This window comes from Pan troglodytes, chromosome 17, assembly GCF_028858775.2.
Source record: "Pan troglodytes isolate AG18354 chromosome 17, NHGRI_mPanTro3-v2.0_pri, whole genome shotgun sequence".
Classification (NCBI taxonomy): domain Eukaryota; kingdom Metazoa; phylum Chordata; class Mammalia; order Primates; family Hominidae; genus Pan; species Pan troglodytes.
In genome coordinates this window covers 67,613,938-67,629,606 of record NC_072415.2, presented here as the reverse complement: position 1 = coordinate 67,629,606, position 15,669 = coordinate 67,613,938, and the positions used below count along the sequence as shown (strand labels likewise).

Sequence of the window (15,669 nt, the reverse complement as noted above, 5' to 3'; positions counted from 1 at the left end):
CTCACCAAAATTGAACCTGTTTATCTTTTTGGAAGTTGAGTCTTAGTCTGAGAGTATATGTGATTTAAAATATGCTCTCTCCTGACTAACATTTTCAATTGGAAACCTAACTAATAGTTCTTATAGTTAGAGAGCCCAGTGGATCGGTGATGGAAAGCATGGAAATGTTTTGGGACTTGCCCTATGTTAAGACTGAGGAAGAGGCTGTGTGTTAGACTTGGTTTCATAGGATTCAGGTGTGACCCCAATGCTAACTCCCCTAGACAGGAAAAAGTTACATTGGGTTGACACCATCTGCCTTCCTTTAGGCTTTGAGTTTTCGTGATTTCCATCTCTCTCTTAGAAATATAAGTTTATTAGATTACTTATAAGGATTTGGTGTCCATTTAGCTTATTCTAGGGAATGAGAACTCACAGAAACCTCAATAATTTTCTCTCCTTATCATGAGGCCATTAATAACAATAGTTATGCTGGGCGCGGTAGCTCACCCCTGTAATCCCAGCACTTTGGGAGGCCCAGGCAGGCAGATCACCTGAGGCTGGGAGTTTGAGACCAGCCTGACCAACATGGAGAAACCCTGTCTCTACTAAAAGTAAAAAATTAGCCAGGCGTAGTGGCATATACCTGTAATCCCAGCTACTTGGGAGGCTGAGGCAGGAGAATCACTTGAACCCAAGAGTTGGAGGTTGCGGTAAGCTGAGATCGCGCCACTGCACTCCAGCCTGGGCAACAAGAGCAAAACTCCATCTCACAAACAAACAATAGTTACAAAGCTTTTATCGTAACATGGAAAATATTTATTTCATAATATTAAGTAAAGATGCTCAAAATACTCAGCATGCAGAATTGCATATGTATTAAAAATTACAACTTTGTAAAACAAAACATCTATAAAGAAAAAAGAACCATATTAGAGTAAAGCAATGACTGTAATTAGCATGCTGGGATAATGGTCAGTTTCTTTTTTCCTTTCTTCCCCATCGCATACATTTCCTATAATGGGATTGATAACCTTTGTAACTGGAAAAAAAATAACATACTTTTTTTTTTTTTTTTTTTTGTGACGGAGTTTCGCTCTTGTTGCCTAGGCTGGAGTGCAATGGCACGATCTCGGCTCACCATAACCTCCACCTCCTGGGTTCAAGCGATTCTCCTACCTCAGCCTCCCGAGTAGCTGGGATTACAGGTGCACCACCATGCCTGGCTAATTTTGTATTTTTTAGTAGAGATAGGGTTTATCCATGTTGGTCAGGCTGGTGTCAAACTCCCAACCTCAGGTGATCCACCAGCCTTGGCCTCCCAAAGTGCTGGGATTACAGGCGTGAGCCACCGTGCCTGGCTGACATACTTTGAATTGTAAGACTTGGTCCCTGTAAATATGACTGCTTATATTTCATAACTCTACAGCCATCTTGTTTTTCACTAGAACTGACATCAATAATCTTTGAAAGTCCATTGAAATTGATTGCTTTTTAGGGATCTTCATTTGCAGGGTAGTTAAATCTATATGCATTTTAGAGTATTGAAACGATTGTAATTAGACTGATTCAGTGTAGAAGCAGTTACTGGCTTTGAACTTATATATACTACCTTTACGAGTCTGTTTTTTATTTTCACCATAATCAAAGTGCATCTACTAAGTGGCCTCTGTATATTTCAGGCAGCAGCTTAAATGCCATTTACAGATACTATAATCAAGTGGGACAGAAGCCCACGATGAAGTGGAGCACTATTGACAGGTGGCCCACACATCACCTCCTCATCCAGGTAAGCCAGTGCTTGCCAGCTGCCTGTCACCCCAGCATCTAGTGTGAATCAGCTTCTCATCCCTTCTGGGTTTGTGGATGTCCTTCTGAGCCTTACCGTTCCCTTGCTTAAATTGTGTGTTTGGGATTAAATAAAAGTATTATATTCTTGATTTATTATGAAAAGAGAAAATACATTTAAAGATTAAAATGACTAGACTCTTCTTTCTTCGGATTAATGCTATTAGTCCCAAACCATAACAAAACGATATTTTGAGTTTTGTGTTTCCTATGACCAGAAGAGCATTAAAGATTGTGCATGGTGTTTCAGCTAACTTACATTTGTAGGTTGAGTGACTGACCAATGAATTAAATTTTCTACTTTCTAAATCCTTTAAAATGTCAAGCGATTTTAATAATGTAAAAGTAATATATCTACATGTTCTGAGACATGAAAATAAATTGAACATTTCGATTGAGAAAGTTTCACATATTAAAAGAAATTTCATATTTCTTCTATGCAGTTTACATTTATAATATTTTTATTAACAGATGCTTGATTTTAGGAGAATAAGTTAAAATTACAGTTCTAAAGTTAATAGCTTTGAACTGATGTTACCATATTCTTTTCTGCCTGTCAAATATGAGAGGGCAGTTGGTAAAATATTGCCCTAAATTATGCAAATATAATTTTGTTCTGCTAGTAGAAGTTTCTGCTTTTGAGTTATTTTAGGTAGGGGAAATATTAAGTCATTTAGATTTGATCCATTTTATTTTTCACTCCTTGAACGTTTTCTGACTCCCGGCAAAAAACCCTACTAACAACTTCTTTAGAAGCCTGGTGTCATTTAAATCTGTGACCACTAGATGGTGCTAGACATCATTGAAATCAGGCCAGCTCTCCCCAGAGCAGTGTTCCTTAGGCATGTAAAGGGTTAACACTTGGGTTGAAATCCAATTTTAAGTAAAAACTGAAAAGAAGGAGCTTACCCTTAGGGGTGGGTGTAGTTGTGGTCTCTGTGTGCACCACTGACGGCTGTGTTGCTGGGTCCAGCCAGTACTGCCTGAAGCACCAGCAGCCTGGGTTTTGCTTTGGGAGGCCTGCGATTGGAAAGGAGGGGGGTTTCAGATCAGCATTGACATGTGGTAGCAGGGAATGGAGGGATCTGCACAGCATCTGCCTGCCCTGATCAAGTGAGTAATTAGATTTGCATTAAAATTCAGCCCTTTGAAAAGGAGGGAAGCAAAACGATGGAAAGGTCTCTTAACTGAGGAAGTCTCTGTTCATAAAATGAAAGGGAATTTTAGAGGCATTTATCTGCTCTCCTAGATGGTGTGATTGAAGGCTCTGAGAGGCTCGGTGCCTCTTTCATTCTGCAGAGAGGTTGGGAGTAGAAAATACCGCAGATGGGTTTTAGGTGATTTAAATAGCACTTCTCCTTGCCCATGGCGCCTCAGTTTTGAAGATGGCTTAGAGGCTGTTGCAAGCCATATGATTTGTGTTTTTACTTGCAGCTTTGCAAGCTGAGAAAAGAAAAACACTAGGCTTTGGATACGATATGACATTTTTGGAAACCAGAAAACAAAACCCTAAACTAAAATGAAAAATATAGTTTAAAACTACAAATTCTGTTTTGAATCCACATTTCTACTTGGCATAGGTAGTAATTGCTCCAAATAGTCATTTTATTACTGTTTTCTCTAATATTGGTATTTATTTAGCTGTTGGGTTAATTGGAGCAAATTTATCTTCTAGGCTCCTGTATAAACCTTGCAGTGGGCCTCCTTATCTAGGCTGAGGTCCAAAAATAATCCTTTCTGAGCATCCTTAGTTTCCAAACACTGCAAAGACCAGAAAATATTGGTTTCATTTGTATCTAATCCTATCACATTTGCTGAGAATTTACATTATAAATTCTGAAAAGGGAACTTAACTTTAGGTACCATTTTATGCCTTAGGATATTTATTTACCAAATTTTGAGAGTTCTGGAAAGATTAATAATATCTCAATATTTATTAGGGAATAGTTTGCTTATCCCATAGTTTTCACTGACCACTGATATATCAAAATACCAACAAGTGCAGATTTACATGTTTCTGATAAATTGTCCTTTATAATTTTTAAAAAGTTACAAAGGACAATTTAGAAATAATTTTAGATATGCAGAAAAGTTACAAGATTAAGAATAGTATAAGGAACTCTCATCTACTCTTTTACCTATATTACTGTATTATTATTATTATTTTGAGGCAGGGTTTCACTCTGTTGCCCAGGCTGGAGTTGAGTGGAATGATCATAGCTCACTGCAGGCTTAACCTTCTGGGCCCAGGTGATCCTCCCGCCTCAGCCTGCTGAGTAGCTGGGACCACAGGCAGGTGCCATCACACCCTGCTAATTTTTAAAAATTTTGTGGAGATTAGGTCTTTCCATGTTGCTCAGGCTAGTCTTGAACTTCTGGGCTCCAGCAATCCTCCCACCTTGGCCTCCCAAAGTGCTGGGATTACTGGCGTGAGCCACTGCGTCTGGCCTATTGATGTGTTATTAACATGTATATACCACTTGCTTTATCATTTACACGCCCCGTGTGTGTGTATGTATGTGTGTGTGTCTGTGTTTGTATAAACATGATTTCTTTTTCTGACCCATTTGAGAATAAGTTATGCATATATCACCATCCTCTACACCTAAACACTTAAGTGTGTTTTCTAAAATCAGGAATATTCTCTTACATAACCACAATACAACATTCAACTTCAGTAAATTTAACATCAGTATTTAAACTTTTTATTTACATTCATATTCTGATTTTGTCAGTTGACCCATTTGTGTCTTTTGTAGCATTTTTTATAAGCTAAATGACAGAGAATGATTAAAGTATAAGATGAAAGAAAGCCCCTTCAGTTCTGGTATTTCAGCACCTATTGACGTGAATCAAAGTGCCGGCTAGACGAAGGGAGCTCCCTGGTCTGGTGGACAGAGATTTGGAGGGGGAGGCAGGAACCATGTTCTTTCCCAAGTTCCACAGATGTGACTGAATGGGCCCCTAAGTTTACCACATCTTTCCCCGCTCTGTGAATTTAATGGGTGTGTATCACCTGTCATCTGTTGTTGTGAAGGCTTTTATAAAAATTGACTTGATGGGGATATGAGGCTCAGAAGAAACTGTTATAAAAATAGAGCAGTATTTTCTTATTTCCCTACTATTCCTGACTAATGTATTTAATGTGGTATGCCTGAAAGCCAAACTAAGGAGGCTTTAGAAAGACCCTGTAAGCTGTTTTCCTGCTAACGGAGCAAATGAGAGGTCTTAAAACAACTTCTCCTTCCCATCTGTGTTTCCTTTCCATCTGGAAGTGTGCCCTGTCCTTCCCGAGGGGAAGCAGATCCACAGTGCGCATTTGCAGTGAGCCATTAGCGAGCTTTAGAAGTTTCCCAGCAAATTCCCTAGGCCCCTGAAACTGTTATGATCCATTTTGATGATAAACCAATGCTGAGAGGCTGGACTGTTTGCAATTTTTTAAAAAGGAGAGTTCGGATTTTTGAGGGTTGCTCTGAGATTTTTGGTGGAGGCTTCATTTTAAAATTATTTCTTTTTCCTTCCATTTCTTTCTTCCCTTCCTCTTTATCCTCCTTTCTTGTTACTCACTCAGTGCTTTGCAGATCATATTCTAAAGGAACTGGACCATTTTCCACTTGAGAAGAGAAGCGAGGTGGTCATTCTGTTTTCTGCTCACTCACTGCCGATGTCTGTAAGTAAGAACATTTTCTTGGATGACCTAGTGATAGAGGATTGGGTGATTTCATTTTCTAAATGTGTAAAATGGGTCCAGCTTCCATTATGTCCTAAGCCCAGTGCAAGAATGAATTCTCAAATCTCAGACTTGGTGCTAACTAGCCTCACTTCTTAAAACCTCGTAACAATGAATTCAAATTATAATGTTGTAAATAGATCTTTTCCTCTTTTCTTTTTTTTTTTTTTTTGAAACAGAGTCTTGCTGTGTCACCCAGGCTGGAGTGCAGTGGTGCAGTCTCAGCTCACTGCAACCTCCGCCTCATGGGCTCAAGCAATTCTCTTGCCTCAGCCTCCCAAGTAGCTGGGATTACAGGCACCCACCACCATGCCTGGCTAATTTTTTATATTTTTAGTAGAGACTGGGTTTCACCATGTTGGCCAGGCTGGTCTCAAACTCCTGACCTTAGGTGGTCCACCCGCCCAGGCCTCCCAAAGTATTGGAATTCAGGTGTGAGCCACCACACCCAGCTCCTCTTTTTTTTAAAATGATAACTTGAAGATATATATAAGACTTTCTAATAAGTGGGACAGTTAAGAGAAGGCTGCTTTTGCCTGCCCTGTCGGCAGAGCTCAGCTTGATGTTTCTGTGTGTTGAGTGGGAGGGTCTCCATTCAGACAAGCGCTCTCAATCCCATGCTTTTGTCCTCAGGACTTGTTAGGCAGCCATTGCAGTTTGCTAAGACTCAGGACCACATTTTTGCAAGTGAATATAGAAGATCAAGTTGGGATCTGGCTGTTCCTTAGTTCATCATATTACACTAGGCTATTCATCCAGATGCTACAATCTGTGCCATAGCTGTTGTATTGTTGGAAACAAGAATGATCAAGCTAGTGTACTGTATGATATATAGAAGTGCTTGGAATAAGCAACCAGTTTCATCTGCTCAGAACTAGCATTGTATCCTAAAACCAGTGCTTTCCAACCCGGAGAGGTGGATAATTACATCTTCACAGGGGTGATTGAGGTTTTAACAATGTCGGGAATGGAGTCAGCCTCAGCGTCTGGGCCACTCTTGTAACTGGGCCTTACCGCCCCCTGGTGGCTACTAGGGCCAAGCCTCTGCAGATTTTCCACTCCGTCTCTGCTGGGCCTCGTGTGGGCGGTAGGAAGCTCTGAAGATAAATTCCTCTCTTCTGGAAGCCTGCCTATTTTAATGGGGTTGCTTTTCCTTTTCTGGTGTCATGCAATCCTTTTCACATGTCCATCCTCCTGCCACTTCATCCTATGTAAGGTGAGACCTCGCCTGAGATGCCAGAAGGGAGGCCCTTGAACCAGCCTGGAGCAAACACATTTGCTTTGCTTTTTTTTTTGAGACGGGTCTCGCTCTGTTGCCCAGGCTGGAGTGCAGTGATGCGATCACAGCTCACCGTAGCCTCCACCTCCTGGGTTCAAGCGATTCTCCTGCCACAGCCTCTTGAGTACCTGGGACCACAGGCACACGCAACCACGCCTGGCTAATTTTTTGTATTTTTAGTAGAGACGGGGTTTCCCCATGTTGCCCAGGTTGGTCTCAACCTCAAGTGAGCCACTCACCTTGGCCTCCCAAAGTGCTGGGATCACAGGCATGAGCCACCGTGCCTGGCTGAAACCCATTTTTGTATGTGGGGATTCCGGTGCTGCCTTGCCTCCTCTGACCCTGGCCTCGCTTCCTTATTCTTTCACCTGGGGACGGAGCACGCTGCTTCCAGGTTTGGCTGCTGGAGCGTCCTTGTGGGACCGGGAAATGCCACAGTGTCATAAGGATAAGTCAGGTATGGGGAGGACATTGGAGAGTTGAGAAAGAACACTGATCTAGCACACTCTTCTCTTCCCCTGCGTTCCCTTCTGACAACTTTTTAAGCTTTATTTTGAAGAAATTTTTAGACTTACAGAAAACTGATTAAAAGAGTACAGAGTTAAAAGAGTACATATACCCTCTACTCAGCCTCTCCCAGTGTTAACATCTTACACAACCACTGTACAGTTACCAATGCTGAGAAACCAGCGCTGGTACAATACTATTAACTGCACTCCAGGCTTTATGTGGGTGCCACTTGTGTTTCCAAAAATGTCCTTTTTCTCTCCCAGGACCCAGTCCAGGGTCCCACACTGTGTGTGGCTGTGGGGTTTCCTCAGTATCCTCCAATCTGTGACAGTCCTGATACTTGGCTTGTCTTTCAGCAGCTTGATTTTTTTTTTTTTTTTTTTTTTGAGACAGGGTCTCACTCTGTCACTCAGGCTGGTGTGCTGTGGTGCAGTCACGACTCACTGCAGCCTCGACCTACCAGACTTGGGTGAGCCTCTCACCTCAGCCTCCCGAGTGACTGGGATTACAGGTGCACACCACCACACCCGGCTAATATTTGTATTTTTTGAAGAGACAGGGTTTCACCATGTTGCCCAGTCTGGTCTCGACCTCCTGGGCCCAGGTGATCCACCCACCTCAGGCTCCCAAAGCGCTGAGATTGTAGGTGTGAGGCACCACGCCCCACCACACGTTGATATTTTTGAGGAGTCATTTTTAGGATGTAGTTGTTTTGTGGTGCGTCCCTCCATCTGGGTTTGTCTGAAGTTTTCTCATGATTAGGTTGCAGTGATGCATCATTGGCAAGAACCCACAGGGGTGCGGGGCCCTGCTCTGTGCATCACACCCAGGGGTCTGTGATGCCAGTGTGCTTTTCTACTGGTGATGTGATCCCTGGTCACTTGTTTAAGGGTGTGTCTGCTGTGTTGATCCATCCTAAAATTACTATTTTTCTCTTTGTAATTAAAAATATCTTGGAGGAGATACTTTAAGACAATACAGAGATTTTGTTATTTCCTAGACTTTGCCCCAATCTTAGCATCCATGGGTAGATCGTGTTTGTAGTAATTACCACATTGCTGTCCTAATGGCAACTTTGTGTTTCCTTCATTCCATCTACATTTATGCCTCCCATGGCTTTTAAACAGACCAGTAGTAATAATCATAAAATAATTTGTCAGTGTATATATATATAATTTTTTGTTTTCGAGATGGAGTCTTGCTCTGTTACCCAGGCTGGAGTGCAGTGGTGCAATCTCGGCTCACTGCAGCTTCCGCCTCCTGAGTTCAAGTGATTCTTCTGCCTCAGCCTCCTGAGTAGCTGGAATTATAGGTGTGCGCCACCACACCAGGCTAATTTTTGTATTTTTAGTACAGACAGGGTTTCACCATGTTGGCGAGGCTGGTCTCGAACTCCTGACCTCAGGCGATCAGCCCACCTCAGCCTCCCAAAGTGTTGGGATTACAGGCGTGAGCCACTGCGCCCCACCTATCAGTTTATTTCATTTCACCAATATTTATTGAGCACCTGCTATATTCCAGGCACTGTTTCCAGCCATATCATAGGATATGGGAATGAAGAAAACAGAGAAAAATCTTTGTCTGCAGAGAGTAGGGAGAAAAGATAATAAACATAATACATATGAAAATGGTATGGTAGATTAGCAGGCAATATATGTTATAGAAGAAAATAAAGCCAGGTGAGGGCTAGGGAGTCAGTACACAGTAAATATTTAAAGCATTACAATTTGCCTTGAAAATTTTCAAAGGTATTAACAAGGGATCGTGTATGAAACATTTGCTGTGCACAAAGTGTTTGCCTGTTGTCCATTGTTGCAGGAAGAGTGGGGAGAGAGGAAGTGGAAGGTGCAGGTCACACTCTTGGAGGTGCCTGTAACCTGCAGTGATGTGCTGCTGCTTTCCTCCTCTAATTCCAGCAGGGTTTACCATAAATCCAGCAGTTCTGTACATTGTCCATGCAGCACTGTTTCAGTTCCTGTTGTGAAATCAACTACACACATGACCACCAGGGTAGAAGTTCCCATCCTGCCCAGCTTTTCTGTGTCTTCTTCATATATTGGATGAGGGAGAGAGAACCATCCTCTTTAGTTAGATCTTGTGAGTCTCCCATGAATAACATGGAACATGGAATTCTCCACCCTCTTAGGGACCTTAGAGATGATTGACTGTGGTGTTTTTCTTTGGCTGATGAAGAAGTGGAACTAAGGAAGTTTGGTGATTGAACTCAGACCATATCATCATTGGTGCAGGAGACAGAAAGGGAGGGCTTTGTTCCAGGGCTCACACCGTGTCAGCACATAGAGGCTCTCGGGGCCTTCCCAGTGTTAATGACTGAACACCCATTGTATCTCTGCTGCAGGTGGTCAACAGAGGTGACCCATATCCTCAGGAGGTAAGCGCCACTGTCCAAAAAGTCATGGAAAGGCTGGAGTACTGCAACCCCTACCGACTGGTGTGGCAATCCAAGGTAGGTGGCTTCCACACTGGCGGGCAGCCAGCTCTTATTGGTAAAGTTTATTTTATGAGTTATAAAATGGTTAGATTTGGCTCTTACACATGGACAGGCTCTTCCATAACCTGATTGCTCACCATGGGCAGAAAGAACTCTGCAAGCGAGTAAGATAGAAGGGGAAATCAAGTGACTCGTGGAGCTCCATTGGTTTAATATTTTACCTTTAGCTGCAATGACAGAAACTGTTATTTATTTATATTGAGGCAACTTCTAGGATTCAAGTTTCCATGTGAAAATATCAAAATCCATTCAAGCAGGTGTAAAGAGTGGCTCTTGCCCACAGTGGGCAGTGCGTGTGCCCAGGGGGGCAAACGGGTACTACAGACCATCAGGAGGCATGGTCCACTTATGCATTCATCTATCTTTCGCATAGGTTGGTCCAATGCCCTGGTTGGGTCCTCAAACAGACGAATCTATCAAAGGGCTTTGTGAGAGGGGGAGGAAGAATATCCTCTTGGTTCCGATAGCGTTTACCAGTGACCATATTGAAACGCTGTATGAGCTGGACATCGAGTACTCTCAAGTTTTAGCCAAGGAGGTAAATGCACCCATCTGCCTTTATCCCATCATGACTTGTTTTAAAAGGAAATTTTCTCTGCAACTAACTAATGTATCATTCAGAAATATTGTTTACTGTATTTGTTTGCAGGTACGGTGTCCTCATTCTCCCGAATAATACTTCATCTGAGTAATAATCTCAACATATTGAGTTAATTCCATGCAGTGGGAGGGGAAACCTGTGCTTTCCTTAAACCAGGTGCCCCAGGGATCACTGTGGCTGATATCATTTTGTTTAGTTTGAGTTACTGGGCTACTCGAAAGTAATAACAACTATATTTCTTTAAGAAAAAAGAAATGTACTTCTCACTAATTCCGAAGGAAAACATTTTATTGTTTTATAATTTCTTTTCTTTGCCTAATCATGACCTTTACTCAGGGCTATTATTACATGGCTTCTTGTTGAGTGTCAAGGCATATAGGAGTCATTGTCATTTAAAAGAAGAGCGTGAAATGAACGTGGAAGCAATGTGTGGTGTGATTTCCTTGACCTCTTTTATGCACTCACTTAATTAGCTGTTTGCTGCCATGTTGTGATCAATCTGATTATTGAAATAACAAATACCATCTTTGGTGTCTTGTAATATGAGATAGATGTGAATTGTCATTCAGGGAGGAGAAAAACTATTGTTCATCTATGTCCTGGCTTTTGAGAGCCAGCCTAAAACCTATTCCAATATATAGCTTTATTTTTATGGGAGGTGTGGAAGCGTTGGGACCCAAGAAACCCTTTCCTCCCTCTTTGCCAGAGTTTCTGGCCCTGGTCACCCCAAGTATGATAGATGGAGGCCCATCCTGCAGGAGACTTCACCCTCTCTGGGACTGGGCAGCAGGTGTAGGGCAGGGTAGAGAGTGGGTGGGGGCAGAACTTGAGCCAACACCTGATCCCCGTGGAATTTGAATTTCCATGCTGGACATCAATCAGACATGGGTGAAGTTAGGGAGCACCTAAGTTTCTTGTCAGTGGTTCTGACACAGGATTTGCAGGCAAGTTGTAATTGGCTAAGAAATGGTTGCAGCATTGTCTATGGATTTTGTTTAAAGATGCCTTCTGTATCTCACTATGAGCTTGGCTAATTGCGAACTTGCTAAAACTTCAGTGAAAATATAGTTTATACCAATATGTTTGGAAAACAATTTTTTTATTTTAAATATATTATGATTTTATAAATTTGCTTAGAGATGAAATCTGGCTCTATCAACCAGGCTAGGGTGCAGTGGCACAATCATAGCTCCCTGCAGCCTCAAAATCCCAGGCTCAGGTGATCCTCTCCTCAGCTACCTGAGTAGCTGGGACTACAGATGCACATGGAATTTCAGTGTTGGTATATATTTTTCTAGTCAGTGTATCGCTGACTCTCCCATCAACATTGTTGGAGAATGCCCTTTACCAACGCTGGTTATTCTGTTGTAACTGACTTTTATATGAAGTTTGAGAATACAGCCTCTTCAGTTGAGATCCATGTGTTTGCTGAATCTCAACGTTTTTCCCATGCCAGTCTCCTGATGTTAATGCTAATCTAAAAGATCAAGTAACTGAGGCCAGGTGTGGTGGTTCACACCTGTAATCTCAGCACTTTGGGAATCCGAGGCAGGTGGATCACCTGAGGTCAGGAGTTTGAGGCCAGCCTGGCCAACATGGTGAAACCCCATCTCTACTAAAATACAAAACTTAGCTAAGCGTGGTGGTACGTGCCTGTAATCCCAGCTACTTGGGAGGCTGAGGCAGGAAAATCACTTGAATCTGGGAGGTGGAGGTTGCAATGAATTGAGATCACACTACTGCACTCCAGCCTGAGCAACAGACCGAGACTCCCTCTCAAAAAATAAATAAATAAATAAATAAATAAATAAATAAATAAAATAAATAAAAAATAAAAGATCAAGTAATTGAAAAGCTATCAAAAGAAAAAGGAAAGAGAAGAATCCTAACTACCTGAGTAAATCATAATTAGACCATTTTCAGTTATTAGGCAGTGGATATTTTTGGAGCCGGGAGCAGGGATGGTACAGAAACAATCCTCCCATTGTTTTCCTTTAGATTTTTCTCCATAAGAATATATTTCAGGCCAGACTTGGTGGCTCACACCTATAATCCCAGCACTTTGGGAGGCCGAGGCGGGTGGATCATTTGAGGTCAGGAGTTCAAGGCCAGCCTGGCCAACATGGTGAAGCCTTGCCACTACCAAAAATACAAAAATTAGCTGGGCATGGTGGTGCATGCCTGTAATCTCAGCTACTTGAGAGGCTGAGGCAGGATGATCCCTTGAACCCGGGAGGCAGAGATTGCAGTGAGCCGAGATTGCGCCACTGCACTCCAGCCTGGGTGACAGAGCAAGACTCCATCTCAAAAAAAAAAAAAAAAAGAATATATTTTAAAACCCAACTCTGAATTGGTTCCAGTGTAGGTGCAATACATATTTTATAGTCGATAAGTTAATTTATCTCATTTTGGCACTTGGGATCAAAACAAGTATGAAACTATATTTACAGTAACATTCTACTTAGGAAGAGTCTGTAAAATTATGCACTAGCAAAAGAGAATAAAAAAATAATGGTAAACAGATTTAAATTGCTTGAGAATTTCATCAAGTGTAACCACAAAAAGGATTTGCAAACAAACCACCTGTAGGAAGGTAATGGGGAAGGGGAAGGACATAAGAATTGAGGAATAATTTATGATAACAGAATCAACATACAGCCCTGCCCCATGAGTATTTTTCATTAATGAGCAGTCTGTGAACAGTTGAAGTCAGACTTTGAATTGTGTGTGTGTATCTGTGTGTATTTATTTTTTTGTAGCAGTTTCTTTGAAAAAAAAAGGAAAATAAAATATGTCTGTGTTTTTCCTCCCTTTTCTCATTTGATTTCAGTGTGGAGTTGAAAACATCAGAAGAGCTGAGTCTCTTAATGGAAATCCATTGTTCTCTAAGGTATCTACAGTGTTACAATCGTTTTAGTAGAACATACCAGAGAGTAATCCTCTGAGAAACTCTTGCAGAATATTGGTTTTTCTCACATATTAGAACATTTGGAGTTCCAATTAATTACAAAAATAAAATCGAATTCCTCATCTGCTCAGTCTTTTTTCCTTCAGATAGCCCCAATTTTCTGATTTCTACCCACCTATAACTATGTCTGATTTAAAACCTACTTTCCAGAGAAAAGGCCTAGTGGGTAGGGTAAGAGGTTTTCATCTCCTGAAATCTCTGTTTTAACTTTCTGTAAGCTGAGGATTCTCAGGAAAGGAAGATGCTGTAGAATTTGGTTCAAAGGGCTCACCACTCGGATGAAAAGAAACCCCAAGCCAGAGCCCTGACCTGGGCAGCTGGAGGAGGGGGCGTGGCAGACGAGCAGACCCTGTGCTTCTCATGCGTCTTTGCCTCTTGTCTGTCTTCCAGGCCCTGGCCGACTTGGTGCATTCACACATCCAGTCAAACGAGCTGTGTTCCAAGCAGCTGACCCTGAGCTGTCCGCTCTGTGTCAATCCTGTCTGCAGGGAGACTAAATCCTTCTTCACCAGCCAGCAGCTGTGACCCCCGCCGGTGGACCCCGTGGCATTAGGCAAATGCCCAACCTCCAGATACCTCCGATGTGGAGAGGATGTTATTTAGAGATCAAGGAAGGAAGTCATCCTTCCTTGATATATATACAGCCTTTGGGTACAAATTGTGTGGTTTCTTGAGGATTGGACTCTTGATGGATTTCTATTTTTATATAACTATACAGTAAGCATTTGTATTTTCTCTCTCTAGGTATAAGTTACTAGTTTGGAATGTCCATTAGGACCTTTAATAAATGAGTTAAAAATTTGTCTTATGAGACACACCTATTTTAAGTACAGATTTTGGCTTTATTGCCCAAAACCCTCCTGAAAGGGTACGGAGAGTCCCCTCTGTGGGCTGGCAGTGTGAATGAGATCTGTTTAGTCTCGTGCATATAGTTGCTGTTTTTTAAATGAACATAGTTGAGTATTTGAAGTGAATTTGAAAAAGAAATGTTACTTAATCTTTCCCTAAGCCCATGGGTTACAGAATGCTAGGGAGGCAATTTGGTTACCTGCAATGGCTGCTTTTGCCAGCGAGGCCACCATTCATTGGTCATCTTGGTATTTGTGTGTGAATCTCACTTTCCTCAATGTAAAAAGGAATCAAGTATGGATTTCAGAAGTGCTCTGAGATTCCCCATACACCCAAGGGTAATAAACGTGTACAAGTACAGTGTTCATGATACGTGCCTTGGTGGGAGTCCGTGGTGCCACAGGGAAGGGGCTCCCACTGCTTCTGGTCTCCAGGGACAGTGCTGCTGGAAAGGCTGGTGATGAGCTTACCCTGGAGCTCCTCCCGGGACCTTGCAAGCCTCTCCATCCAGCATCTTCTCTATCTTAGTTGAATGCCTTCTTTCTGAACATTTGTTTTAAGAATTATTTTATAAAGTCAACAATACTTTGCTTGAATTCTTTCTTAATTTACGATTTTTTATTATAAAAATGTATAGTGATACAATGGGACATGTGAAGAATACAGAAAAGTAACCACTTTAATGCAATAACTGTTATCATAATATTGTATTTCGTGGTAGTCCTTTCCTGTAGATATTTTTAATGCCATTTAATGCCATTGTCACCTTGGATTTATGCGTGAAAAGTGTTTCTAAAAATAGAGAAATAATGTCAGATCAGAATCTGATCTTCTATGTTTGTATTTAAATGGATTAAAAGATCCCCGGTGGTTCCATGAAGAATTTGTAAAGATCACTTTCTCTTTCCTCCAAGCCCTGAAACTTTGTTCTTCAAAAGAGCGTTTCTTTTTTTTTTTTTAAGCCAGTTTATAAAGTGGAAGTATTAGGAGATTCATAAATCTTCTATATTGAGAATTGGCTATGTTAATAAATATTACAACATCATTAAGGTTTTAGCTAAGTTTGATTCATGCTGTCTGTTAAATCAAAACTGATCTAAATCAAAATTATTAAATGTGAGGAGCTTTTTTAATACAGGAAAAGAAACATGCCATCCACTTGAGTTAATAGTTTTCCTACGTTGATGACAGCCCTCATGAGTAGCATCCACATTTTTAAAATTTCAAATTGGTTTTTCTATTAGTAGATTGTGTTTCTAGAGAAAGATACAAGGCATAGGTAATTGTTTAGGATTTTCCTCTAGCCTTTGCCATTACCTTTTTGGGGATTAGGTTCACAGTAGACTTTGAGTGACCGTCCCACCATGAAGTGAATTCTCTGAGTTGGTGGTGT

At 41.5% G+C, this 15,669-nt stretch overlaps 1 protein-coding gene across 9 annotated transcripts in view; it reads left to right on the top strand.

The window, feature by feature from the left end:
• The window catches only part of FECH (ferrochelatase), a 37,729-nt gene extending 22,408 nt beyond the window's left edge, over positions 1–15,321 (top strand). For 4 of the 9 annotated variants that reach the window (XM_016933198.4, XM_016933204.4, XM_016933203.4 and 1 more), the window contains 6 exons: positions 1,662–1,768; positions 5,399–5,497; positions 9,706–9,813; positions 10,232–10,396; positions 13,290–13,349; positions 13,818–15,321. In XM_016933198.4, the coding sequence (XP_016788687.1) occupies positions 1,662–1,768; positions 5,399–5,497; positions 9,706–9,813; positions 10,232–10,396; positions 13,290–13,349; positions 13,818–13,952 (674 nt within the window). In that variant the 3' untranslated portion in view covers positions 13,953–15,321. 9 annotated transcript variants of the gene reach the window in all.
• The last annotated feature ends 348 nt before the right edge of the window (positions 15,322–15,669 follow it).